The sequence below is a fragment of the Onychostoma macrolepis genome, chromosome 16 (assembly GCF_012432095.1).
Source record: "Onychostoma macrolepis isolate SWU-2019 chromosome 16, ASM1243209v1, whole genome shotgun sequence".
Taxonomy (NCBI): Eukaryota; Metazoa; Chordata; class Actinopteri; order Cypriniformes; family Cyprinidae; genus Onychostoma; species Onychostoma macrolepis.
In genome coordinates, this window is record NC_081170.1 from 21,745,066 (window position 1) to 21,772,857 (window position 27,792).

A 27,792-nucleotide genomic window follows, 5' to 3' on the forward strand; every position below is an offset into this window, starting at 1 on the left:
TCTATCAAGCGCTGAACAGCCTACATAATCAATAACAGATTCATCGATCCGGCTACCCATGCTTTATTTTCACCATGGAGAAGCCTGTGGGTTCTTTACAAGAGCAAGCTTTAAAAAGAAAAGAAAGATTAAAAGCTCTACGAGACCGGCAACTTCAAGTGAGTGTTATAATAAATGTTATTTCTTTAAGATATAGGGGAAATGCGCGCTCACGGGCTAGCATGCTTTAGTTAGCGAGTTAGCATAACAGTAAAGCAAAGTTTTATAAGCAATTTAGCATCAGTTGACGTTAAAAAGATGTATTCTAATAATTTTAGCTCTTGACTGTTCCACCATTTGTCTTTAAATACATTTATTATTATCCAAAGAAGGAAGTTTAGCTTAAAAATATTAGAAGTTACGCCTCAATTGATTTGTATTTTGTGTTTGAATGATCATTAAACAAATACTGTTTTTCACTCATTTGTATTACATTAATGTGTAACAAGTAGAATGATTTCCTATTTAGTTCAGTGACTCATACATTCAGTTACACTGATTAAAAGTTTGAACCGCAAACCAGTTTAGTCTAGTTAAAGCTATTTTGTCTCATGTAAACTGATGAACAGTTTTGGTAACTTACAGAATGAAGAAATAATCAACACAATTAATGGAATGAGGATTTGTTCTCTCTATATAGGCTACAACAGGGTTCCTCAAATCTTACCCTGGAGGGCCAATCCACTGCAGAGTTTAGCTCCAACCCTGATCAAACTCACCTGTCTGTGATTTTGTAATGATCCTGAAGACATTGATTGGCATATTCAGGTGTGTTTGATTAGGGTTACAGCTAAACTCTGCAGGAAAGTGGATCTCGTGGGCCAGATTTGAGGATCCCTGGGCTACAATAACATAACTATTGGTTTCCTGTCACTGCAAGTTTGCCTTGAATAATGAGGAACAAATCAATTATTATCAGTGGTTACCGGCATGCTACAGATGTTGTTAGAGTTTAACTTAGAACTTGGGAAGTTCCGTTTAACCCTGTTTGAATATTTATTTTTTTGTTTCCTTAAATGTGCACAGTAGAGCTTTGGCTCTTTCTTTGTGTATCAGAACTTTCCTGTGCTTCATTGTATCTTAATCTTATCCGAGTTTTGGAGCATAATTTGGATTTTGTCTCTTTGCTTATATTAACTAGATGTGTGTGTGTTTTTCATTTTTATTAAATTTTTTTTAACTAAAGGGACAGCCATCTGAGGATGGAGAGCCTGAGAGAAAAAGAGCTCTGGAGGACTCCGAGACAGAGGACAAACACAGGTAAAACAAAAAAACAAAACAAAAAATACACAAAGATATCAAATCTAGTGCTATTCATACATAAGGATACTAAACTAAATTCTCAGTTCTATCATTTAGAACCAAATAGGTCCTTGTTGAATAGATTGCCTGTTCTAAATGGACAATAAATAAAGCTGTACTCTGTTTACATGATCTTAAGAAGGGCTGTGAGGTAAAGGTCTCTCTCGCTCTCAGCTCTATTTCAGGCTCAAGCCAAGGCCTCAAGCTCTTTGCTTTTTTTTTTTTTTGTTCCATTGTTTACATTCAGATTCACAGAACCCTTGTGCTTCCCTCCCTGAGCTCAAGAGGTGTTTGGCATTGACAGTTTGCAAAGGTTCCTAAACAATCATCTCCCAATATCTGGACTGCGTCTCTCTTAGTACATGTTAAAGTAATAGTCCACATTAAAAAAAATAAATAAATAACAAAGTGTGTCATTTACTTGAGCTCACATCCTTCCAAACCTGTATGGCAGTCGTCTTTCATGTTCCTTAGAAGAAAATGATGCAGTTTTAGAACAACATGAGGCTGGGTAAATAACAGAATTAACCTATTTATCACTTAATAGAGCCGTAATTTTGTGGCTATAAGACATTCACTTTTGGTGATATTGGAGGTTGTCAGGCAGAGAATATTTAAAGGTGTGACTCCTTAAACATGCATAATTAAAATGGCAACACAGTTTGGAAACGATGAGAGGTGATTCACCACCCAGCACACTTGTTTTAACACTTCCTTTGCTGCTATAACTGACAGATAACCTACTTATCTTTGGAATAGCAAAGCAACAATTTCTATTGCAATTTAGTTTATTGTAATAAAACAAAAAAACAACTTGAATAAACTAGTCATAGAGGGGATTTAATGGTCTTTTTTTATGATAAAATAAATTCAAAATGAATCCAAATTAAATTTTAATACCTTAAAACATTACTTTCATTCAAAAGTGACAGTAAAGAAAATAACAGGTTTTGAAGATTCATCAAATCCTGAAAAACATTTATTGCAATTTCCACAAAAATGCCAGCACAACAAAATTGACAATTTTCAACGTTGTTGATGTTTCTTGTCAGCAAACCAGAATATTAGAATGATTTCTGAAGGATCATGTGACACTGAAGACCGGAGTAATGATGCTGAAAATTCAGCTTTGCCATAATAGGAATAAATTACGTTTTAAATTTATACTGAAATGGAAAGCAGTTGTTTGTTATAATATTTCACAGTATTACTTTTACTGTATTTTTGATCAAATAAATGCAACCTTGGTGAACATAAAGACATCTTTTAAAATGAACATATCACAAACTTTTGAACAGTAGTGTACTTTATTGTGCATAAGTGTTTTATTGAGTTCCATACTGAATAAGTGCAAACATCCACTTTTGTTGGACGACAGCTTGGTCTTTTTGTTTAAGTTGTCAAAATTCTGAAGTGAGGTGAGGCAGATAATGAATATCTGCTCAGCTTTTGAATGCAGCTCAGCCTTTCACCTGTGCCAGATAGTGTTTAGTCACCGCTTAAGCACTGCAGTAGGACAAATGTCAAATGTCCAACTTGACTTGGAATTTTCCCAAGCAAAGCAACCCATCCTACCACATTGTATTTATTTCTGTTCTCTCTAAATGAGTTTTGTCAGCAGTCAGGATTTACTGTACCACTGCTGCTTATTTTAGGTTGAAGGAAGCCTGATGATGGTCCCCTCAGTTGTTTTGCAAGCTCTGAGAAACGAGAGACCTTCCACCAAACTGTCAAGGTCCTCAATTCAGCTCCGTCCCTCTGAGCACTTCAAGAACACGAGCTTTTCCCTTGAGCATTAATCCGTCTTTCTGTATGTAATTAAATTAGAAAACAGGATACTGTTCTAGCCAATTCGCTCAGTCCCTTGGCCACAAATTATTCAGGACTCCAGGATGTTGCTCACTTGGAGTTTGACAAACAGCTGTTGACATTCTGAAAGTGTTGGATTGTTTGGCTGCTCTACTGTAGATGAGGAAAGCCAGTGGTCTCGTATTGTTCCAGCAGGTGGTCAGGAAGTCTTTTCAGGAAAGCTGAAGATAGGGAGGAGTTCCCAGCTCTTTGTTTCAGTCCGTTGTTTTGAGTGTTTTTTCCAAAACCCTTCAATGCTCTTGTTTGGGGTCATAATATTTGGTGCAGCTTTGCAAGGCCTTGATGGGGTTTGGCTGTGAAATTGAGTATTATTAAGGTAGTGGTCACAATGCTTTGTTTTTCATGACATGTTTTTCCATTTCATTATGCTTTAGTTTGATAACCCTACACCCAAGAGCATTGAAAAGGAATAGTGACACAGCTGACATTAACAATCTCTTTGGTCCCAGCCCATCTAATTATATGGTTTGACTCTAGTTGCACTCATATAGATCAAGCGGTGATGAATGTGGGCTTGTTATAGATTGGTCAATGACAAATAAGAGTGTCCATGATAAGGAAAATAAGTAACCTTTTAGAAGTCGTGTACTTATTTTCATGTCGGTTTCTTATGGTTTATAACTTTTTATACCATTTTTAAAGAATTTTAATGCTTATACACACTTAAAATAAGATAAAAATAATGCTTAATATTTAAGTTCTACACTTGTAGTTTATTGGCTTCAAAAATGTCAGGTGGTGTAACCATCAAGTAAAACGTTATTACACATTTTCCTGATCTTAATAATTGTTTCAAAACATTTAAAAACAGTTTAAGGCAACTATTATTTTTTATTTTTTTGATTTAATCTCTAGTTTTTGGAGAGTCACACCACATGACATTTTACAAGTTGCACTAGCCTTGCTTTGTCATGAAGTCACACAAGTCGCAAAAAGGACTTATTGTCCTTTATCTTTTTATTAATGTTGGTCGCACCACATGACTTTGATTTGGAGGACAAACACTTTTATAATGTTGTTCTAAACCCTGAATAAAGGCATAATGACAAAAAGTGGTGATTAATGTGGACCTGCTGTAGTCTGGTCAATGACAAATAAGAGTGTCCACAATTAGGAAGAGGAATCATCTTTCAAAAACTAGTTTAACAAGAAGTATCAGATTTTTGTTTAAATGTATGTGATTCTGATAACTTTTATACCATTTTTAAAGAATTTTAATGCTTATACACACTTAAAATAAGATAAAAATAATGCTTAATATTTAAGTTCTACACTTGTAGTTTATTGGCTTCAAAAATGTCAGGTGGTGTAACCATCAAGTAAAACGTTATTACACATTTTCCTGATCTTAATAATTGTTTCAAAACATTTAAAAACAGTTTAAGGCAACTATTATTTTTTATTTTTTTGATTTAATCTCTAGTTTTTGGAGAGTCACACCACATGACATTTTACAAGTTGCACTAGCCTTGCTTTGTCATGAAGTCACACAAGTCGCAAAAAGGACTTATTGTCCTTTATCTTTTTATTAATGTTGGTCGCACCACATGACTTTGATTTGGAGGACAAACACTTTTATAATGTTGTTCTAAACCCTGAATAAAGGCATAATGACAAAAAAGTGGTGATTAATGTGGACCTGCTGTAGTCTGGTCAATGACAAATAAGAGTGTCCACAATTAGGAAGAGGAATCATCTTTCAAAAAACTAGTTTAACAAGAAGTATCAGATTTTTGTTTAAATGTATGTGATTCTGAAAACTTTTATACCATTTTAAAGAAAAGCTTCAGTTAAATGATTGCAAACGTCATGTTATTACCGTCATGTAAAAAGTAATTACATTTACCATAATTACATGAGTGTATACATCAGTTTTTTTTCTAAATATAAATGATTTATTCATAAAGTGGTGATGAATGTAGGCCTGCTGTAGCCCCTTTTTTGAGGACAAAATGGGCACACATCTCTGGAGACAAACCGGTGAGCAATTTAATGAAAATGAGTTCTCAGTCTCCTATGTGAACCTTCACATGCATCTTCTGTTGCTCATGCTGTGAAGAAACCTCTATGCTCCCCTGGACGTCCAGCCGCCAATTTTGTTGTAACTTGCAGAGATGTTAACAGACCAGCCGGTTGAGCGATGGCATAATTGGGCTTGTCTCAGTTCCTCTCAGCTGGGTGGCAGCAGTCCCTAGACACAGTCAGGTGCTACATCCTAATTAGCTAGTGCTACAAAGATGAAGGGATGCTTTGTAAACATGGTGAGCAAATGTACTCTGGATGCTGTCACAGGCCGGATTCAGTGATCCAACAGCACCAGCTGCTGATGGTCCAAACTAAATGTTTATCTGCACTGCCACCTGCTGGTTACTGGGGTTTCCTGTGATTGCTTGTGTGATCGCCTTTGTAATATCTCCTTGAATAGGTTATAATGGGGCAGTGACAAAACACTTGTTTATAACTGAGTGAATTGCATAATTCTGGAATTATGTTTGCAGAGAGCTGAAGCTGAGGAATTACACGCCGGAGGACGAGGAGCTGAAGGAGCGACAGGTGCCCAAAGCAAAACCTGCGTCAGGTGAGAACACTTCTGGCTTATCTGCAAGACACATTACTGGTTGTACCTTTTAAATTATATTTTCAAATGTTTATACCTGCAAATTAAACGGACCGTTCAGTGATTAGTGATGCTGGGTGATAATGTTACAGCAGGTGATCAGGTGTTGGGTTACAGGTTGTCTGACTGGTCTTGTTTCATATTACTGTAGTGGAGGACAAGGTCAAGGACCAGCTGGAAGCTGCGAACCCAGAGCCTGTGATTGAGGAAGTGGTGAGTGGATTTGTCCCTTGATACAAAGTCTCAGTTTTCAAACATGATGCCATATGGAGAGTACCAGTGTTTCCTGAATATATACACTACCAGTCACAATTTTGGAATAATTAAGATTTTTTTTTTTTGTAAGAAGTCTCTTTGAAAAAGTCACCAGTGCCACATTTATTAGATCAAAAATACAGTAATATTATGAAAATTTATTACAACTTTTTTCATGTTTAATGTATTTTAAAATGTAATTTATTTCTGTAATGCAATGTTACATTTTCAGTAGCCATTACTCCAGTCTTCAGTGTCGCACGATCCTTCAGAAATGATTTTAATATTAGCATTTGGTGCTCAATTATTAAAAACAGTTCTTATTATCAAGGTTGGAAACCATAAATATGGATTCTTTGATTACTGACAAGTTAAAATAATATAGAAAAAATATAGATCTTTTGTACCATTATAAATGTATTGGCTTTCACTTTTGATTAGTTCATTGCTAAATAAACGTATTTAATGTACAAAAACTACTTTTTGAAGTAGGAGCTTCAAACCTATAATTTGTGAGTTTTGTTTTGAACAATTCATTAAAAGAACCAGCTCAAAAGAGTTGCTTTCTCATTAATCAAATTACGCTGTATGTGTGATCTGTCTTTGTAGACTTATTTAGTTGTCATTATTTCTCATTGTTTAATTTTCTTTTGTAGTGGAAAAGTGTCATCTCAAACAGTGTAAGAATCACTGGGCAGCCCTCGCCTGACTTTAATCTCATTTTCTTTTTTTCACTCTTGACTTGTGTTCTCAGGATCTGGCCAATCTTGCTCCCAGAAAACCAGACTGGTACAAACCTTAAATTTTTTACTGCTAAAACGCAATCATGCATCATATTCATTGATCCATTTTAATTAAAATTTTCATTAATTTAATGCTTGTGTTGTGTGTTTGTAATAGGGATCTAAAGAGGGACGTTGCCAAGAAGCTTGAGAAATTGGAGAGGCGTACACAGAAAGCCATTGCTGAACTTATACGTGAGTATGACATGACTGAGACTAAGGCAGGTCTGCTCCAAGGATGATATCTATAATGACAAATTTTCAATAATTGTTCTAATTGCAAGTCTACACTGATAACGATGCAAACTATTTTTTTTCCAGGTGATGATGAATGATAAAAACATTAACTTGAGAGCTTGAGCATTTAAAGTGACAGACGACAAATGCAGCACGCTTTTAATAAGAAGAATGTTAGAACGTCCCTTTGGTGTGGACACTAATATAATGTACAATGTATTATGAAAGCATTAATCAATCTCTGCATCACTTCTTTTATCAGTAATATGTGGAAACTATAGTTGTAGAGAATTTTTGCATTAAGCTCCGCCAGAACTTGATGTAAGGCTAATTGCTGAGAAGGTTCAAAATCTCTGGAGATCCGATGTCTCTTAATGACATTATATATAGACTTCCTGTCTCTGTATGCTCCTCTGGCACAAACTAGACCTAACATTACTAGTTTTGAACCCACAATTTAAATGAAAATTCTGTAATTTCTTAAAACAAGTATTTAATGGCTCACCAAATCAGACATGGCGCGCACAAGAGTTTTTGGTGAAACACATGTTTGATGTTCATAGTTTATGTCTGGGCATTCGTGTCATTCCACAGGTGAACGGCTCAAGGGAAGTGAGGAAGAGCTGGCTGGAGTGGTTGGAGCAGTTGGCGCGGAAGAGGGAGACTCCGATTGAATCTGTTGAGAACGATGGTCCCGCACAACTGATTTTCAAGAATTTTCCTGCCCAAATCCTCATTACATAGCAGTGTGTGTTTAAAATGGATTTCTTAAGCTGAGCTCAGCATGAGTTCACACACAACCAGATCAGGTGATTAGAAGTGTGAGTGTTTTTGTGTGTGTGTGTGTGTGAGAGAGAGAGGGAGAGAGAGGGTGTGAGTTACAGAGAGAAAGAATGAGAGGAATACAGGTGTTTTTGTATGGAGTACACAAAGACGACACTCTCCTTTTTATTATTTTGTTGTTTATAAGTAAACAGTTCTTTCTTTTCTAAATTGACTCTGTCTTTTTCCTTTCTGGGCCTTATGATAAAAATCAGTACACTTCTTTTAAAACAGAACCTGAATGCTGATAAAGAAGGGCTTAATTCATACTTTCATGTTGTATTTTTCTCCTTTCTCATTAATATGAGTGTTCTAAAATCAGACATGTTACAGAGAAGAATACAATATCATAATTGAGGAGAACCGTACAGATCAAACTGCAGTACATTATTCTGGCTTCAAGATATTTAGACTAAATTAGTGTGTGTACATGAGCCAGTCTCTTCAAGTACTTTATAAAATCGAGTAAATATTTGCTTAATGAAGAGATAAATCAGTCTCAGATAATTAATTTTTTTTTTTTTTCTAGAATTATTTTGTCATGATTTAAAAGATGCTAATTTTCAGAAACAAACTGATAGACCTACTGTACGTTTTTGGTTAAAAGACAAGTTGTATGGACAGCACAAGTCTTTGATAATAAAGTGCATTCCTCACCTCCCTCTGTAACATGGCTAAAACTGAAAGACCAATAATGACATTTCACATTAAACGCAAACTTATCCTAAACATCTTAGAAAGTTAATAATCATATACAATTTATATGTATTGATATTGATATGTTGTATGTTTATTACGAATTAATAATGAAAATATATATGTTTAAGAGTAACATTTTGTTCTGTGTGGTCACTCTAAATTGGGCCAAAACCAAAAAATTAGATTCTCACCACTAAGAGGTGCTATTGCACACAATATGCTGTGAAATATAGATACATTCGTTCTCATCTTTAGCAGATGGTTTCTTATCCAAATCCTGGCTTTATTTCCTCCTTCAGTGGCTGAGGGGTGTTATCAAATAACTCAAGAATCAGTCAGTTCATGAATCATCGTTTTAAGGGCCTCACTTATAAAATGTTGCAATGTGAAATCTATGAAGCGCAACTGAACAGTTTCAGCTCTCTGCCTTGTAAACGACTCCTAATGTCATTACTTTTTTAACGTTAGTTAGTGTGTAATGTTGCTGTTTGAGCATAAACAATATCTGCAAAGTTACGAAGCTGAAAGTTCAATGCAAACGGAAATATCGTCTTTTAAAATTCTGGCAGTTTAATGCCTACAAAAACTGCTGGTAGGGACTACAACAAGCTACTTCCCGGGTCCGTGACGTCACAAACCCAGATAAACCCCGCCCCATGCTGCGCTGCTTTAGAGAAGAGGAAGAGTCTCAATGCGTCTCAATCGGGCTCAAATTGATAAGCAATAAAGACAACACCATTGTTTACAATACAACCGGAGCACATGCCGCTGAGCTGAGGGGTGGGGCGGGGCGGTTTAACCAATCACAACACACTGAACCAGCTAACCAATCTGAGCCCATCGCTTATTTCTGAGGGAGGGGCTTCATAAAATAAGGAAATGATCAGAGCGTTTATCAGAGAAGGGACAGAGCGTTGTGGAATAAAGGTAAATTATGTGAAAAATAATGCTTTTTTTTTTTAACGAAGCATTAACACATGTTAGACTGCACCCCGTAAACACAATTAAGCCTAGAAAAAAAAAGTCAACCACCCCTTTAACATGTAAATCAAGTCATCATCCAAATCCTTTACTTTAGAACAGCGAGTTGCAAGAACAGCTTACATTTCCAAAAACCTGCAGCACTCCAACAAGAAAAAGTATGTACGCCTGCTCAGACCCTGACATGACGATGAACATTTTTCCACATCAAAGGCAGTTTCACTCGAAGATCAAATCTGTGCGTGCGAACACTTTATAAATGAGGCCCTAGGGGTTGAAAATGAGACCTTGCGGTTATTACCCTGGATCTTGAAACGCTAAGCCACCACATCAGAGAAATAAAATCAGCAAATGCTGATCTCGTGCAATTTGACTGAACTCACATCCTCTGAACCTAATAAAAGACAGATTGGCTGGTTCAACACACATAATCATAGAAGTCCACACTAACCATACACAAAAAAGATATCATTTGGCCATTATTTCCTAGTCTATATAGTATACCAAACAATTTAAAGGTTTTTGAGTAAATATCAGTAGAAACTTTAAGCATAACACAATTAAGATACTGTGGTCTCTTGTGTAGTGACTCCACAAAGTTTTTTTTATGCAAGATTTACTGAATTATCCTCACCAGTCTTCCCTGTGGAGAATTTTCTGTGATATCTTGAACTTATGGTGACAGAGAGCTTGTCCTGATATTGGTGGTGTTGGTGAGACTTTGACATGCAGATCAGCTGGTGCAGAAAAGCCATTGCTAGGTAGCAAGAAGAAACTTATGTGGCATCACAGATGTTTTCAGAACTGTAGCCCTTGAGTAGGATTGGAAAAGTGCAAGGCTTATCCATCTGCACTTGGGTTGATGCCATTTCTGGTGTTTACTTGTGAGGGTTGATGGTATGCGTTAATTTTTGCTTTCGTTATGTCCCCCCATCTCAATTTTTCGTGCAGCAGGGCCCAGCTCCACCTTACACACTCGCTGGGCAAATTTTAGCGAGCACAGGGTCTCTCCAACGTTGCTCTCAAGAGAAGAAACCTAAACAAAGCACATTATTTGTACATGAGTATTGTTGTTCATTGGCTGTATTTAAAAATTGACAATGTAGGAGGTGCTTTAACGCTGTGATCGAACCAACTCTGGATTATTGCCTTTTTAAACCCCGCTTTTAACCCTGAGCAATTTTTCACATTTGTCGTTTTTAAAGGGGCTTGGCACAGCTAAGCTAACAGGGTTAGCTAGTGTGAGTCTTTGTAAATCATTGTACCTGAACAACCATGGCGGTTTTGTTGCCTTTTCCCAGTGAGTCCTGCAGCAGGTAGGTGAGTCGTGAGTTCCTGAAGGGTATGTGAGTCTGGTGGGCCTTCAAGGCCTGGATCACATCTCCTAGAGCCAGCAGTGAGCGGTTGATATTCTGGGCTTCCTTCAGTCTATCCCCCTCTGCCCCAGACTTCCACACCCTCTCAGAACCAGCCAAATCCACAAGATTCAGCTTGCCTGTAAAGGAGAGGTCAGAGATTATGGTCATTCAAGGATAGCGAGGGCTTTTAGAGGGGGACTCTAAAAGCTCATGACTTTGAGAATTCTCGCACAACTCAAGCAATCTAAATATCCAGAATTGCTGGGGCTGACCTGTGGTTTTGGCTCCACTGGCAAGGTCAGTACCCAGCACAGTGACAGTGAGCAAGGCATGGGATCGAGAGCTATGCTGGTTCATCTGTGTTCCAAATGTAATCCTGTTCTTTCGAGCTATGGCCAGAATCTGCAAAAAGTAACAACAGATGATTGGAGAGAGTGGTCTTTGTATAGTCAGCATTATCTTGACATATGAACTCACTTTCTTGATATGCTGGAAGCTTTTGACCTCCATGACCCTGAGTCCTGGCACATGAAGCTGACCCGTCCCATCAGGGTTGATCTTGATGTCAAGTTTCTCTCCATCCTTACTGAGCAGATCTCTGATGTAAATAATAAATTTAATTGTAATACAGGGTTAGTGCATCCAAAAATGAATCTAGAAATTTCTGTTCCTCCATTGAAAGTCCATTAAACCAAACGTTTGACACATCAAAAAGTTCATAAAGAGACTGTAAAAGAAAGAAAAGAAAAGCTCTAGGTGTTTACTGATGAGGTTTTTTTCTTGCATGTAAAGCAAATACAGCCGAGCTTTCACTTACCATATTTGATGCGCTAATCAATGTTTATTGAAGTGATTCATATTTAAGAAACAAAGGAAGGATGGAAATCTCTTACATGCCATAAAAATATCTTTAATAGAGTTTTAAAGTTGAAAGGAAATCTTATGAATTTGGAACAACATGAATGTGAGTAGTTAATGATAGAATTTTCAATTTCGGGTGAACTAATCCTTAATATTCCTCATTAACATCAATTGAATGTCAGGTTATTTCATGATCTAAAAGCTCGCTTTACTTTGATGCTTCTAACATTTTTTTTTTTTTTTTTAAATCGCCAACACTTTATTTTACATTCAAGTTGCAACTACCATAGATTTTGGCATGATAAAGGGGTAAAATGCAATACCTCAGGACCTCGTTGTAAATTTCCACTGAGCTGACACTGACGGTGTATGTCCACATGTCTTTTCTTTCCTCAATCTCATTGAACAGGTGTTTCAGGGCTCGTTGGTTGATGCCAGGGTTCTCAACACTTCCCTGAGCAGACACGGATGGTTAATGAGACCTGACAGTCTTATTGAATAATTAATGGAAACAGATCATCTGGGTCAAAAGTATGAAATTGGACCCGTGTGTTATGACAGGTATATCGTTACAGATCCCTATATGTTACCTCCATAGTATAGGTCTTGCCAGATCCTGTCTGGCCATAAGCAAAGATGCAAACATGATATCCATCTATACAGGATGTGATGAGTGGCTCAATTTCCTGGAACACCTGAGAGATAAAGACCAAGAACAGTCAAAAATACATATCAAAAAGAGTTCTTTTAGATAGCTATAGCTTTAGATAGAATAGAATTTTAATATTGGCCATGAAAATGACCAATTTAGTGATAGTGAGGTAGTTTTTCATATGAATTTGACTTTTACCCTGCTTACCTCTTCTTGAGTGGCCTGAGGGTGGAAGACTTTATCCAGCTCAAAGTTTTTAGCCTTCCTTTGCTTAAAACTGTGAGTGCAGATTCATTATTGGGGTCTGTTGTCACAACTATTGATTGGCCTTCCTCATGTTGATCTTCCTTCAGTACTGGCTTTACACGGCACAACACACGGATATTACCTGGTGAAATAAAAAAATCCTTGTTTTAGATTTTGCATTTTAGACAAAAAATATGGTGAATAATGCCTACCTTTAAGCTCAACCAGCTGCTCGTGGTACTTCCTGCGGAGAGCTACCTCCTTTCTATATTTTTCCAAAAGGTCTTTGTTGGCCTCTGACATCTCATTTATAGCTGCCGTAATCTGTTGTAATATTAGAAAATGATTCATAAATGAAGCAACAAATAAAATGTGACTATATCAACACTTAGATCTTAGAAGTTCTACATTTAGTACAAGTTTGTGCAGCTTGCAGTACCTGTTTCTTGGCTTCTTTGATAGCTGTTCCATAGAAGTCCGAAAAGTTGCGGACCTGGCTGCGAAGGCTGGCGTAATCGGTCTTCATGGTGCGTAATGTGGGAGGCAGAGCACTCAGACGCTTCTGGAGGGCTGGAGATTCAACACATAAACATGCACTAAACTGAATACATTGCTGCATTTAAGATGCTCATTTAACAATTTCAACAACAACAGGGGTGCTCATGAGCAAACTCCAAAAGACTGTAAAACAATATATCAAGTGCGCCAATCACCTAAACCATTTTAGAGGAATAGTTCACCCACAAAATTTGCTGAAAGTGGTCTCACCCTCAGGCCATCCTAGAAAGAGATGAGTTTGTTTCCTAATCAGAACAGATTTGGAGAAATTGAGCATTACATCACTTGCTCCCTAATGGATCCTCTGCAGTGAATGGGTGCCGTCAGAATGAGAGTCCAAACAGCTGATAAAAACATCACAATAATCCACAAATAATCAACATGACTCCAGTTCATAGTTAAAAACTGTGTGTTTATAATAAAAAAAACAGACGTTAAAACATTATTTTAACACTGTCGCTTCTGGTGAAATTATTAATCCATAATTCACAATAGCACACACATTCACTGCAGAGGATCCATTAGTGAGCAAATGATGTAATGCTAAATTTCTCCAAATGTTTAGATGCAGAAACAAACTCATGAGACTGAGTACATTTTCAGCATATTTTCATTTTTGTATGGTTCCTTAAGAAACAGGCAAGAACTATATGATTTGTACTATACAGTAAACTTACTTGTGAACTGATCCTGCAGGCTCTGGAGATGCTCCTGAGAGCAGTTAGCTGCCGCTTTTACAGCCGCTTCTTTCTTTTCCTCAAGATGTCCAATCTCCTTCAGCAGCTCCTCCCTTAATGTCCCAATCTCCCTCTCATATGCGGCAATCTGTGGAGCCACTACTTTTTAGAAGAGCTGAGGTTTTCTGACATGCACTGTATAATTCATGAGTTTTGTATTTGGGATACCAGCAACAGAGGTTGTTGAGTTCTTTAGCTGCAGTTATACTGTAATCATAAACACAAATGGATAAAGCTGAAAAACCTTGTGTTGCAAATTGCAGCTGACTTCATCTGAATGCCTGACGTTCTCTTCCAACTGTCGGCATCGTTCTCTCTGATTTCTTAGCTTCTCAGAAAGATGTTCATTCTGTTTTCTGGCTTCGGATAGTTGACGTAGAGTTGAAGGTGACTCTACCTCCACAGTTTGGGTAACATACTATAGGAATAAAAGTTCATTTTTATCAAGTTTGTTGGGTCTTTTTTTTTAGGTTTTTAAGTTCATATTCTTGGATTTTTTCTTACTTTAACTGCAGGCTCCTTGTTGCGTTCTTTTTCCAATTCGAGCCGCAGCTCTCTCACGCTCTCCTCTCGTCTCCTGAGCTCTTCTGCTTTTCTCCAGTCGCTTTGCTCCCTCTGGTGCTCCAGACGTGACAGCTGCTCTGCCCGCTGCTGCAGTGAACTCTCCAGCTGCAGAACGCGACTGCGCAGGTTCTCATTTTCCTACAGGGTAAGACAGTACATTAATAGTTTCAAACAATTTCCACATTTATGTGTGCAGAGGTTTAGAATTCAGTTTATTCTAAATGAGGGAGTGTGTGCACCTTGTAATTTGTATGAAACATGTCCTATGTCCATAAATGGGCTTGCAGTACAACTTCACATCACAGGTTGCATTTTGTATTTTATTTAAAATAGAAAATAATAATAGAAAAAATGTGAACTTTTGTAGAGCCACTTTGTTATTCCATTCATTACACTGTAAAAAAAAAAAAAAAAGCAACTACATATTTTCTAGTTTACAGGACCTTTTTAGCCATAAAAAAAATTACTTGAAGCTACATAAAAGCCATATTAAGTCATAATCTTTAAACTTAGCTTAACAAATACTTTTAAGACCACAGGGAGTACAATGTTTTGCTTATGTGTGGTTTCATTTGGTTTATTCAAAAATAACTTACTGATAAATTTCTGTGTGAAGACATTTGCATGCAGATTTTACAAATACGTGCAAGCCAATGCCAGCAATGAAAATGTCACAAAGGAATCAGACAGGGAATAAAGACAAGTGTCAGGAGTTTTAATGTCCTAGATTTATACCCAGTGCATTAAAAGCCAGTCTTACCTTGATGAGCACTGAGCTGGACTGGGATGGGATGACTGACAGCTGCTGCAGAAGACCCTGTGTCACTGTGAGGCTGTGTTTCAAACTCTCGTTCTCTGCTGATAAGCAAAGCACTCGTTTTTCTGTGTCTGTTACTCCCTGGTGGGAAAAAAAAAAAAAAAACACACCAAAAAAGTTACAGCTGGCCTGGAAAAAGTATCTGATGAAACAACCCAGATAAACTGTTGGTCGTGAATCATTTTGAGACTGTCTGGCCTGGTTTTTAATGTGCACAGTTTCAAATGCAGAGCACTGGAACAGATTCTTCCAAAAGCTTACCGATGCAACTCTGAGTTTGGACAGCTCCTCTTCTCTTTCCTCAATACAGCTCTTCAGCTCATCAATCTACAGGGAGAAAATCAATGCTGTCAGCTTAGCAAGTCTGAAAAAAAAAAAAAAATGGGTGAAGGGGATGAAACTGAATGAACAGATCAATGGATAAAATGTCAACAGAGTTTAATACCTGATTTTGGAAACCCAATATACTTTAACAATCATTGGTGTGGTAGACAGTGGAATTTGTGGAGATGTGCTATTAAAATACTGATTGTCAATGGCTGGCTGATTGCATGAATAAATTTAGTGGGTTGAATGAGTGGATGAATGAATAGAATCGGTGACTGAATGAATAGAGGGGAAGTATAATGCTGAGCACCTGCTGTTGGAAAGCCTGTATGTTAGTATGGCGATCTCGTTCTCTCTGCTCAAGCTGGGAATGAAGCAATCGTAGCTCTCCTCTCAGCTGACTCTTCTCTACTTGCAGCCCGCAAAGAGACTGAACCAACTTATGCAGCCCAACCGGAGACGCTGCAGGAAGCGTGTAGTCACCTACACACACACACACACACACAAACACACAATAGATGTTTAGAGTGGAATTTCAAAAGTACACTGAAAAAATGTCAAATGTAAATTTCACAATAAAATTACAAAGAATCAGCAAATAACACACTGAATTAAACATACAATTTTAAATAGACTAAAATCTTATTTTCTTGAAAAATGTACTCCAATAATATTTGCTTTATTTAAAACATCAAAAAATCATTCTTTATAGTGTAACTCATTCATCTGACTTCAAAAGCAGTCCAAAAGAATGCTAACAACAACAACAACAACAAAAAACTTGGCTTTATAGGTCACTAAATTAAAATGAGTGATTATTTGTTACAAATAAAAGGATAAGAAATTACAGAATTACAAAAATAGATCAAATTAATGAGCAATGACATGTATAGTTACATTTTAAATAATTTTGAAATTAAATTATAATTAGATATTCGATTTAATGGTATTTGATATTAAATAAATCAAAGATAAATAAGAAATTAATCAAAACGTCAAAAGAAAGTAATCATAACTTAACATAATGTAATTCATATTGACTTTAACTCAATCAAGTGATTAAATCATTAAAACGGTAATAAAAACAAAAAAGTGATAGATAAATTAAAAATGCAATTATTAAGCACTTCATAATTGCATACATAAATATATTTTATCTTTACCACTTATAAAGTAAAATATTGTTTTTCAAGTTATTCTAATGTTTTTAATTGACTAATTTTTTAATAATCAAATTGCAGGCTTTTATCTTTTCATTTACATGATCAACGACTGCTTAACTGATAGACTGATTTCTCAGTTGATAGATTTTCCAGTTTGATAGATTAATGATATTGGCTCAAATAGGCCTCCACACACAAAAGGGCTTAAAGACAAGAACAAATATCCTCGTTTTATTGTTTTATAAATGTGTTTTATGTAGATCACCCAGGTCACCTTTTTTATAACAACATCACAAAGAAAATTGTTTTTCTGAAAAAATTGTCTAACTGTCTGTCTGTCTGTCTGTAAAATTTGTAAACTCTTGAGAAAAACCGCCCAGTAATATCACGTGTTGTGCAAGCTGTTCTCAGGTTTGCCAAGATATGAAATCAAAGCCCAAGAATTTAATGTAAATTAAAAAAAAAAAATCAAATTTGACTCCTTTGCTAATCACATTAAAGGGTTACTCCAACAACCTAAAATTAAAAATTTGTCATTAATCACTTAACCCCATGTTGTTCCAAACCCGTAAAATCTTCGTTCATCTTCGGAAAACAATTTAAGATATTTTGGATGAAAACCAGGAGGCTTGTGACTGTCCCATTGACTGCCGAGTAAATAACACTGTCAAGGCCCAGAAAAGTATGATCGTCAAAATAGTCCATCTGCCATCAGTGGTTCAATCTGACTGTTAGCGCCATTTTAGAGAATATCCGCTGGACGCAAATAGCGTATGCTGTTCTGTGTCAGCCACACCACACGTATAGGTTTTCTACGCTTTGATTTGAACAAAAACAGCGTATCCGTGTGGTGCGGCTGACACAGAACAGCATACGCTATTTACGTCCAGCAGATATTCTCCAAAATGGCGCTACGCTGACGCAGAGGAGACGAAATTGTTTAATAAAGTCGCTATTTTTATTTTCTTTGCATCCAAAAAGTATTCTCGTCGCTTCATAAAATTCAGATTGAACCACTGATGGCAGATGGACTATTTTGACGATGCTTTTCATACTTTTCTGGGCCTTGACAGAGTTATTTACTTGGCAGTCAATGGGACAGTCACAAGCGTCCCGGTTTTCATCCAAAATATCTTAAATTGTGTTCCGAAGACCAACAAAGCTTTTACGGGTTTGGAACGACATGGAGGTAAGTGATTAATGAAAAAAATTTCATTTTGGGGTGGAGTAACCCTTTAATTTTATTTCATTTCAAAGTTATTTTTTTATAAGAAATATTAGAACTCCATTAAGCAAAACTCCATTAAGCAATGACTCAAGACAACCTCAACAACCCGAGTTTTGAACTCAAAAGTCCCATGCAACGTGCCTGGCGGCCTAACTGCTCTGCAACATTTTATTTAGATTCCTGCTGTTAATTATTGATATGCTGAGTCAGAGATTCTGTCTCTTCCTGAGCTGTATACTAATTACTGAGGCAGGCGGTGTCAGATCTGCGCTGTCAGTCTCTCGGGGGGAGCGAGTGGATTGGTGGGATGAATGGAGACTCGCTCACGGGGACGCCGCTGCAAACGTGATGTGGAACAAACGTGATGGAGGAACAGTCTTAGACAAAAAGCTCATTAAGTATTACACAACAATTTGATTCTGATTGATTTCTGTTGTCAAATATTTTTGTACAATTGAACATTAAACTTCATAACTGACTGCAATTAACTGGCACCAATTTCCTAGCTGTGCTACTGAAGGTTTACTGGTCTCTGTCTTGTTACATAATAATAATGTAGAATCATATTTACTCTCTTAAAATGTAAAGCTTTTTAAAAAAAAATTTTTTTCCTTGTGTGAAGAACATTTTAAAAATCTAAAGAACCTTTTGTGAAATGGAGATGTTAAAGGGATAGTTCAACCAAAAAAAATTTAATTCTGTCATCATTTACTTTTACATTTACTCAACAGTTTCTTCTGTTGAACACAAAAGAAGATATTTTGAAGAATGTTGGTAACCAAAAACAGTTGATGTTAGCCATTGACTTCCATAGTATTTTTTTTCCATATTGTGGGAGTCAATGGCTACCGTCAACTGTCTGGCTACCAACATTCTTCAAAATATCTTCTTGGTGCTCAACAGAAGCAAGAAACTCTTAAAGGTCTGGAACAACTTGAGGGTGAGAAACTGGTGACAGAATTTGCATTTTTGGGTGAACTTTCCCTTTAAATGTTCTTCATGGAACCATTGATTCCAAAAAAGACCCTTCATTTTTAAAAGTGTACCTTCATCGTTTAAAGGTGAATTTCCTTTCCACTGTACACCAGATTTATATATATATATAGTATCTAGCAATGGTGCATGTGAAGTTCAGCTCTGCTAGTGTTTGTAAGTGCACTTGCATTTGTAAGAGAAGCAGCTCTCACAATGTTTTATTAATCTCTGAGAGCCTCAGAGTAACAAGCCAAGTGCTGTAGACATGTGCCAGCCTAGCAGATGGGTATTTTTACTACATGGCTAATAAAACATATTGAGGTCTCAGGAGCAACAAACACATGCATTTCCATATGACATTTAGCCATCTGATTAACATAAATCATATCTGTATTTCAGGTGGCTAATGGATACATTTAAATGTCTGCAGATAGGTGGATATCATAAAAACAATTGGCAAGTTTTGTATGGTTCTTAGCATAGCCCAGTTAGCCCTGCTGCAAGATAACAATACACCTTCTCCTTTGATCGAAATACAGTTTTTGCAAACAATATTATAAACTAATTTTTCGTATATATTTCATTATATAATACTAGACACTTTACCAGTGCATGATTACTTTTTTAAAGGGATCTTAAAACCATGAAATGGACTTATATTTTCTCTGTCAGCTTCCTCTCAAGTCGCAGCTAAGGATAATTGCTAGTGAAGGGTTTGTCATGATGTAATTATGCAGAACTCAAAAATCTAAGGAGGAAATGAGTGTGAAGATTTGACAAAAACATTGACAGCCAATCAGAATCACCACCTGACTTTAAATCATTTAAAGCAGCAGACAGCATAACTGCAGTACTAATAAACATTGTTATTGTGTGTTGGTGTGGGTGCTACAGTATGGTATAAATGGGTGAATTTCCATGAAGTGTGTTGGCTGATTTTGCCAGTATCTTGAACCTCCTTTTTAAACACCTCTGGGCTTAATATAGCTCAGTAAACCCTGATGGCATTAAGGATCATCTGCATGCACTGAACTACAAAGACAAGTACATCTGACAATGAATTAGTGCAAGAGACGTGCACTTTAAACCCATACAATGTTTAATTGTGAGAGTCAGGCTGACAGCAAACCTGTTGTAACAGCTGACAGAGGAACATCTGGTGTTTGTCTGAGCAGAAACAGACAACTAGAGAGTCCAGATGCCCTCTGTAGCTCTGAGGTCACTGAGAGATGCGGTTTCTAAAACTGTCAGTCTGCAATTTTTGGCATTTAATTAAAGTACAATTTTTAGCAGTCCACATGATGTGAACATGTCCTCGTCTTCATTCATGACTGACGTCAAACTACTGTATAAGAAACCTGACAAATGCATGAATCTGGTTCAAAGTTTTTGTGGAAATCAACAGAATCTTTGACAAAGACTGTAATTAACTAGTCATAGTCTGGTACATTCAGACAGACGAAACAGCAAGGATAGTAACAGATTTAGCATCCCCCAACAAATCAATATTGAGGTAATATCAAGTGGCATCTAATATGAAGCTCATTGTTATTCACACATTCTGTTATTTCTTTAGGTTCAAAAGGTCTCACCCTCATTTTCAGACGATGGGCTCTGCTGCTGAGCAATCACTTCCTCCAGGCTGTTAATCACACTGTTCTTGTCTCTGAGGCGCTGGCGGTAGGAGGCACGCAGGGCCTTCATTTTCCGCCGGTGCTGGACGCGGTGTCTGCGCAGCTGCAGACGGTACTGATCCGCCTGCTGCTGCAGCTGTTGCAGGTGGGAATATTGCTCCAGGAAACTCAGGAGGTGTGACATCACAGACAGCAATGGAGACTCTGTCACCTGGAAAATAAAAAATTTTTCTTCATGTTTAACTACATTTCTACACATTCTTTCAGAAAATGTGACCAGTGCTTACAAAACAGCTTCTAACGTGTGCTAAACAGTTGCTAATGTGTTCTGTGAGGTTTTTAGCATGTTGCAATGTGGTTGCCAAGGTGTTATGAGAGGTTGCTAGGGTTTTGGGTGGTTACTTGATGGCAGGGTTATTTAATCAAAACTGAAACCATAAAACAACATTTTCTTATAAAATGAACTGTAACGGACATTATAGAGTTGTTTCGCATTTTTATTTAGTTTAACTTTATTTACTAAAATTAAAACTGAAATAAAAATTAATAAAAACTATGTAGCCATTTAAAAGAAATCCTAATAAAAACACAACAAAATTACTAAAACTTTAACTAAAATTAAATTACAATTTTTCGAAGTATTAAATATCAATTCTTGGTGGTTACTTTCCCAAGTAACCCAAAATTAGGAACTCCCAAATTAGGACACCATATTGAATTTTTTAGGTAATGAAAATGAGGGCTGCACAGTACAATCAATGTTCAGCCTCATTTTAATTCATGAAAAAATTTAATATGTCATCTACCCTGACTAAGGTCTAATAAGGTCCTTGACTTGGGTCTATCCTTCAATGCAAGTCTTTTCTGTCATTTTATCAAATGTACTTATTTTGAAGCACAATAGCACACCTCTTCAAGCCACAACATTTTAGGTATTATTCATAATCACAGAACAAACTTTGCATTTTAAGATGTGTGTCAAAGTTAAATACATACAATTAGTGGTCTTTTCAAATCTCGCAAACTACTTCACCAAAACACCACTATGAAACATGGCAAATGTGAATGTAGTTTGAAGGTCTTCACCTTTTCATTTGGTTCTGCTGGAGAATTAGTGGCCCTTCTCTTTTCTGCCTCTTGCTTGAAAGACAGGAAAGCTGTTAATGGTGTTTTGGCAGGTAATCCATGACCTTCAACAAACTCATCATCTTCATCACTGAGGGATGTCCCATCACTATCACCACTGCTGCCTGCAATTTAAAAGACAATTGTGGTGGTATACTGAGCGCACGGAGCAGCACTTCATTGTATTTAGAACATCATGTAATGAAACAACATTATAGAAACATTCTTACTTGAATCACTCAGACTTGCACACCCTCTTTTGCCCAACCTGGGGGTGTGGCTACCCTTCCCCCTGCTCTCTGTTTCCATGGAAACATGGCCAGGCTCCTGTCAGTTACAGAGGAAGACGAATGTGATTATTGGAAGGTGTTAAAGCCACCGCTGAGGACATACGATACATGACTGTGAATGCGTGCATTATCGAATTATCACCTCAGTGAAATTGCCTCTAGTTTCTATATTGCCTATAATATTATATTTTATATTGACTATACAATATTTTATAAAAACCTTTTATTTTATTTTATATTTCAATTTATTTTATAAATGATCAAATCATTCCATTTTTTTTTACCAAGACTTGTTTGCACATATTTTATGCAGACAATAGAGAATGCATATTAGCATTTCTATCGGCGTCTGTCCGCTGTGGCCACACATACCTCCGGGGATTCTCCGCATGCCCCCTCGAGTTCTGCCTCCTCCTCCTTTTTGAAAACGGTGTAGAAGATGTACACCAGCAGAGAATAGAAGGCATACATGTTTCCTGAGGTGCAGATGTTACAACGACAGCGGCTGGAAAATAAATGCTTTGGCTTCACGACATCCCTCTGCTCTTCTCACACTGCAATGCAATCAGACAAGTGTTACTAAAACGCTGCACCAGAAGCAAATCCACCACAACAAATCCAGTCCGGATGAAATTCCCATTGTCGTCAAGCTCCAGAGAATGATGCTATTCCCAATGTTTTGCAGAGTCTTACCATCTGCTTGAGGTTGATCCTAAACAACTGCAGTCACTGCATTCTCATTCTTCAGCTCTGAAGCTCTACATGATGATTTTGTGCCTGTTCTCAGGGATTTGGATGGCAAAACCAGCTCTTGACTCTGCACATCTGTCCAACCTGCTATTCCTGGCTACCTTTTCCCCCTCCTTCTTCTCCTCCTCTCTCAATATCCATCTCTCTCCTCCCACTTCCTCTCTCTCTCCTCACCAGCGTTTGAGTGCGCTCAGCACAGAGGTGCCGTGCACTGCAGTGGTGGGGTGAAACTAATGGAGATTGATGAGAGAGGGGGAACAGGAAGTCAGGTGCTCAACAAAGCAATCTGATATCGCTAAATTCAAACTGACAACCATAGAAAAGTATTCTATGGTGATGAATCATGAGAACCAAAAGTATTTGTTCCTTCCTTAGTTTCTAACACAGCAAGATTGTGAATTAACACAAACTCATAGTGCTTAAAGTCTGAGGATGATATTTTGTGCCTGTAAACAGAAGACTGTGGTGATAGATTTGTACTTTTTCTAAAGAAAATGTGAGTGGTGTTTCGCGGTGCAAAACTTGGCAACTAGGGTGCTGTGGTAGGTTACCAGAGCGTTATTACATGGTTGCTAAAGTGTTCTGAGTGGTTTTAGCATGTCATTATATGATTTCTGCTGTGTTCAAGATGGTTGCTACGTACCAAGTGGTTGCTAGGGTGTTCTGAGTGGTTGCTAGGTGTTTGCTAGGGCAGTGGTTTTCAAAATATTTAGAAGTGACCCTTTTTTGTTTCTTAAATAGTTTCTTTTATATTGACATGATCCATTTATCCTAAATTCTGTTATGAAACTCTAGATGGCGCAGTCTGATAGGTCTAACTCAATCTGACATAATGACATCATTATCACATGACACAGCTGATTGTATCAGCAGCCAATGAGCTTGCTGCTCAACATTCAAATACTTGGCCTTCAGAAACCCTTCACCTTCCCCAGCTCCACCTGTATAGATCTGCTATAGACCCATTGGATTCAGGTATGCTATATGGTGATTATTTCATTTATATGTGCAGCAGCAGTATTTCTTACATGCTCACAGCAGCATTTTGTGGATGTACTGGAAGAAGAAAGTCTCAGTACTTGCTGTGCTGCAGCAGCAGCAGCAGCATAGCAGGTCTATTCCACCAAGACCAAAAACATTAACATTGTCATGTACATCACCAAATTCTCAGAGAGTTGTCATGACTGACATATAATATTGTGACATGATGCAGGGCGGGCAGCAGCATGAGGACGGTGAAGTGAATCTTAATGAACGCGAAATTGGACTACTTTTACACTGTTGTTGTAGAATGTTTCTTAGTCCACGGGTTTAAGCGATCTCCCTGAAACGCAATTTCAATGGAGGGGAAAATGGGGAAAGGGTAAAACCATGTTTATATTTCTCTCATGATAACTCTCTGAAGATTTTAGCATGGTAATGGATATGACAATGTTAATGTATTTGGTCTTGGTGCAATAGATCTGATATGCTGATGTATTTGTAGATTTTTGCTGCTGCTACTGCAAACAAATACAGAAATTTGCCACTGCCAATACATATGCTGATACGGTGCTGTGAGTATTTAAGACATACTGCTGCTGCACAAATAGCATAGAAAATAACACGTAGCAGATCTATACAGGTGGAGCTGGGGAAGGTGGAGGGTTTCAGAGGAACTCTGAAAGCGCACTACAAAATGCTGTAGTGGATGCTAACCAGCCATTTAAATGCAAAGCAGCAAGCTTATTGGCTGTGTATGCATCATGAACCAATCAGCTTGTTCCAAGTAGTTTAACGATGTGAATATCATTAATTTCATAATAATATCATTTATTTTGTTACACTACGCTAAGGTAATGCACTTATAGATAGCTGTTAAGTGTATGCTAAGGTGTTGTAGATGGTTATATATTTGCTATTGTTCTGGATGGTCGTTAGGGCTAGTTGTTTGCCAGAATATTCTATGTTGTTGCTAGGGTGTTCTTAATGGTTTCTAAATGTTTGCTATGGTTTTGTATCTAGTAAATAGTTGTTTTCTAGGATGTTCTGGATGGTTGTTGTGTTCTAGGTGTTTGCTAGTGTATTCTACATGGTTGCTGGGTGTTTGCTACAGTGTTCTGGTTGATTATAGGTGTTTGCTAGGTAGTTGCTTGTTGTTCGGTAGGGTATTCTGATGACTGTTTGGGGCTAGGTGGTTGCTAGTTGTTTACAAGTCAAATGAGCCCACTTGCAAGGTTCTGTGACATTCCAGTGCCTAGACACTAGGACCATTTTTAATTTTTTTTGTCCGTTTAATTGTCTACTAGGCAAAAATAAGGCATAAAGGGTATCATTTGCCTCTAAGTTTAATACTGAGGGTCAGGAGTTTTTAAAAAGTATAAGCAAAAGCAATTCCACATTGCATAAGCAAAACCAAAAGGTGCCTCCCTTATCTAGCACCACTAAACTGAGGCAGAAGTAGGAGGGTTACTGCTACTATAATAAATTTTAAACTGATGGGACACTTTATTGATACCATGCTCTTTCTAATGATACAACCGATTGGCAAAGTGCCAGGGATAATCATCAATCAGAATGATTAAAGTGCTTTATGCTCAGGCCTCCATGATACTCATCGCGTTCCCCTTCCCTATAACAAGTGTCATAAGAAATAAAAGTCTTATGGCTAATTTAAAATCATATCTCAATGGAGACTTAAAAAAAGGATTTTACATTAGTGCACTACAAGCACTAAATCTAGGCTTGCAATTCCCATGTGTCCTTCGTGATTGCCAAACACCTCATTAACAAGATGCATCAGCATGATTTTTAAAATAACATCACATCCAGTGAGCAAGAAATAATGTCTGTATTTGGTTTTGGTTTTAATATTTTATTCAACATGTTTCATATAATCAAGTCCATGCAAAATCCTAATTTTGAATTTCACAAGTTAGTGACTTATTCACCAAATCTGCCAATTCAGGTTAAAATATATATAAATAAAAATAAATTGTAACAGCATTGTTTGAATCAACCTGTCCTCTGCACAAACATATAATTACTACTAAGCATCTTTAAACCAGTGCTGTCAGAGATGAGATCTCGCAAGAAAAACAAACTAGATGTACCTACAGTGACTAAACAAAATATCTTCTTTTGTGTTCGGCAGGAGAAAGAAATTATGATGAATGACTTGTTCTATTCCTCATTTGTAAGTCACTTTGGATAAAAGCATCTGCTAAATGAATAATTGCCATTTTTGGGTGAATTATCCATTTAAGTGGCATTTTTGACATCTTAATAACTATATTATTTTACAAAAATAAAAATTAATGAGTAAATTTATCATGCACATTTACCAAAGTTGCTCATAATGACTGGACATGGCAACACTCGTTTAAACAGAGTCCTATTCTTTCTTTACACAGACTTCATTGTTGAAGATGCTAAAACAATTTATTCATTGCTCATGGATTTTACTAGCCCTCAATGTCAGTGTAATGGATTTAATGTTATAAGCAAACTCTATTATATTTGATTACAAATGTTAAAAAAATACACTCCAGTTTCTGTAGTACATTACAATATAATGTTAGCTTATTAAGACAGAAGGCCTTTACGTGCAACAGTAACCCACAGTGTGTAAACCTGATAATAATCTGAGTACGAAAGTAGCATTTTGTGGTTCTCTGTTGTCTTTGGAAAACATTGCTTTAGTCAGTCCCAGCCTTTTAAATCATACAGATATTTATTAAGGGCCTTCCCTGTGGTCCAGCATCCTAATGCCATGATGACTTTGAGGATCCAGCAGAGAAGTCCTTCTGTAGGCATCACGAGGGGACCCAAAGACCCAGATCTGGTCCTTGGGGAAACTAATAAAGGCAGACTGAGGGCAACACTCCCTACCGCCCCTGCCGCATTTTCAGCAAACGCACACACTGTCAGCGAACAGGAGAGGGTGGAAAATGCCAGGCAGCGTGACATAATGACCAACCCATCCGACGATAACCAATCAGAGAGCATTATGAAAAAAGCAGAGCCAATCAGGAGAATACGAGCAGTGATGTGGTCCTCACTTAGCCACAAGAAGTCAAAAGTAATAAGAGCAGGACCAAGTGATTCACCTGCCCATTCTAGATCGTTCTGGAGTGATTTGATAGTTTGGTTACTGGGAGAAAAGACCGAAAGGACAGAGGAAAAGCCAATCAGGAGGAAGGCCACTGATGAGGCTCTGTGGTCCTGTGAACAGAGAAAGAAAAGTCAAAACAGTGCATATGCATCTTACTAACAGTTGCTGCATTCAAGACACTGAATGAATGTTTACCTTGAATAGCCGATAAGCAGCATGCAATGATGAGACAGACAAAATCACACATGCCATGGCTGTGGTAAACTCTCTTATAAAATCCATCTATGATAAAATGCCCTGTGAACAAATAAAACACAGCTGCGTAAATTAGTGCACTTATAAGTACATGATGTTTAAGTATGACATTATTGCAATACAAATGATGGAAATCACAATGAAAACATGAAATAGTTTTGCGCTGGCAGATACAAACTCCCACTGGATAATGCAACAAACTTGCAGGTTAAACAGCTATAGAAAACGAAAAATGCACCATGTATATAAATATAGCAATGCGACTACAAATTAAGCTACTGACTAATACAGTTACTAATGTCTGCATACTGTACTCTAACTGTAGCGAATAGGATTGTGACATCATACCCGAGTAGTGAAGTCTTTCATAGTGCAGCGTGTAATAGCAGAGACATGGAAACTGCAAAATGTCAAGCTACTAAATCAGTATTTAAATCAAAGTTGTCGTCATTTTGCTATGAGACAAAATGACAAAAATTGTACTCAGCATGTGCTCGCAGTTTATCAACAACTCGAGCGAGCACAGGAAGTGTGTGCTGTTCTGCGTTTAGCGGGT

General features: G+C 37.3%; 2 protein-coding genes across 2 annotated transcripts; one reads left to right on the top strand and one right to left on the bottom strand.

The window, feature by feature from the left end:
- ccdc12 (coiled-coil domain containing 12) lies at positions 1-8,094 on the top strand. Its single transcript, XM_058747006.1, has 7 exons — positions 1-158; positions 1,226-1,299; positions 5,709-5,788; positions 5,979-6,040; positions 6,837-6,871; positions 6,983-7,059; positions 7,696-8,094. The coding sequence occupies exons 1-7, from the start codon at positions 75-77 to the stop codon at positions 7,773-7,775; spliced, it is 492 nt and encodes a 163-aa protein (XP_058602989.1). The 5' UTR covers positions 1-74; the 3' UTR covers positions 7,776-8,094.
- si:ch211-257p13.3 (kinesin-like protein KIFC3) lies at positions 7,862-27,781 on the bottom strand. Its single transcript, XM_058747003.1, is given in 23 exon segments — positions 7,862-10,639; positions 10,869-11,098; positions 11,234-11,363; positions 11,439-11,559; positions 12,146-12,276; positions 12,413-12,517; positions 12,682-12,737; positions 12,740-12,862; positions 12,933-13,044; positions 13,160-13,290; positions 13,956-14,103; positions 14,260-14,433; positions 14,520-14,717; positions 15,340-15,477; positions 15,658-15,723; positions 16,034-16,206; positions 20,682-20,934; positions 21,810-21,973; positions 22,079-22,175; positions 22,511-22,692; positions 26,977-27,091; positions 27,177-27,278; positions 27,585-27,781. Coding segments are annotated over 20 exon segments (2,781 nt in total). The 5' UTR covers positions 22,610-22,692; positions 26,977-27,091; positions 27,177-27,278; positions 27,585-27,781; the 3' UTR covers positions 7,862-10,507.
- Between the last annotated feature and the right edge of the window lie 11 nt (positions 27,782-27,792).

Bases quoted from the DNA above. Each gene is read 5' to 3' on its own strand.
- ccdc12 (XM_058747006.1), top strand. From the start codon at position 75: ATGGAGAAGCCTGTGGGTTCTTTACAAGAGCAAGCTTTAAAAAGAAAA. The intron at 159-1,225 runs GTGAGTGTTATA...TTTTAACTAAAG, and splicing joins TACGAGACCGGCAACTTCAA to GGACAGCCATCTGAGGATGG. The intron at 1,300-5,708 runs GTAAAACAAAAA...TTATGTTTGCAG, and splicing joins GAGACAGAGGACAAACACAG to AGAGCTGAAGCTGAGGAATT.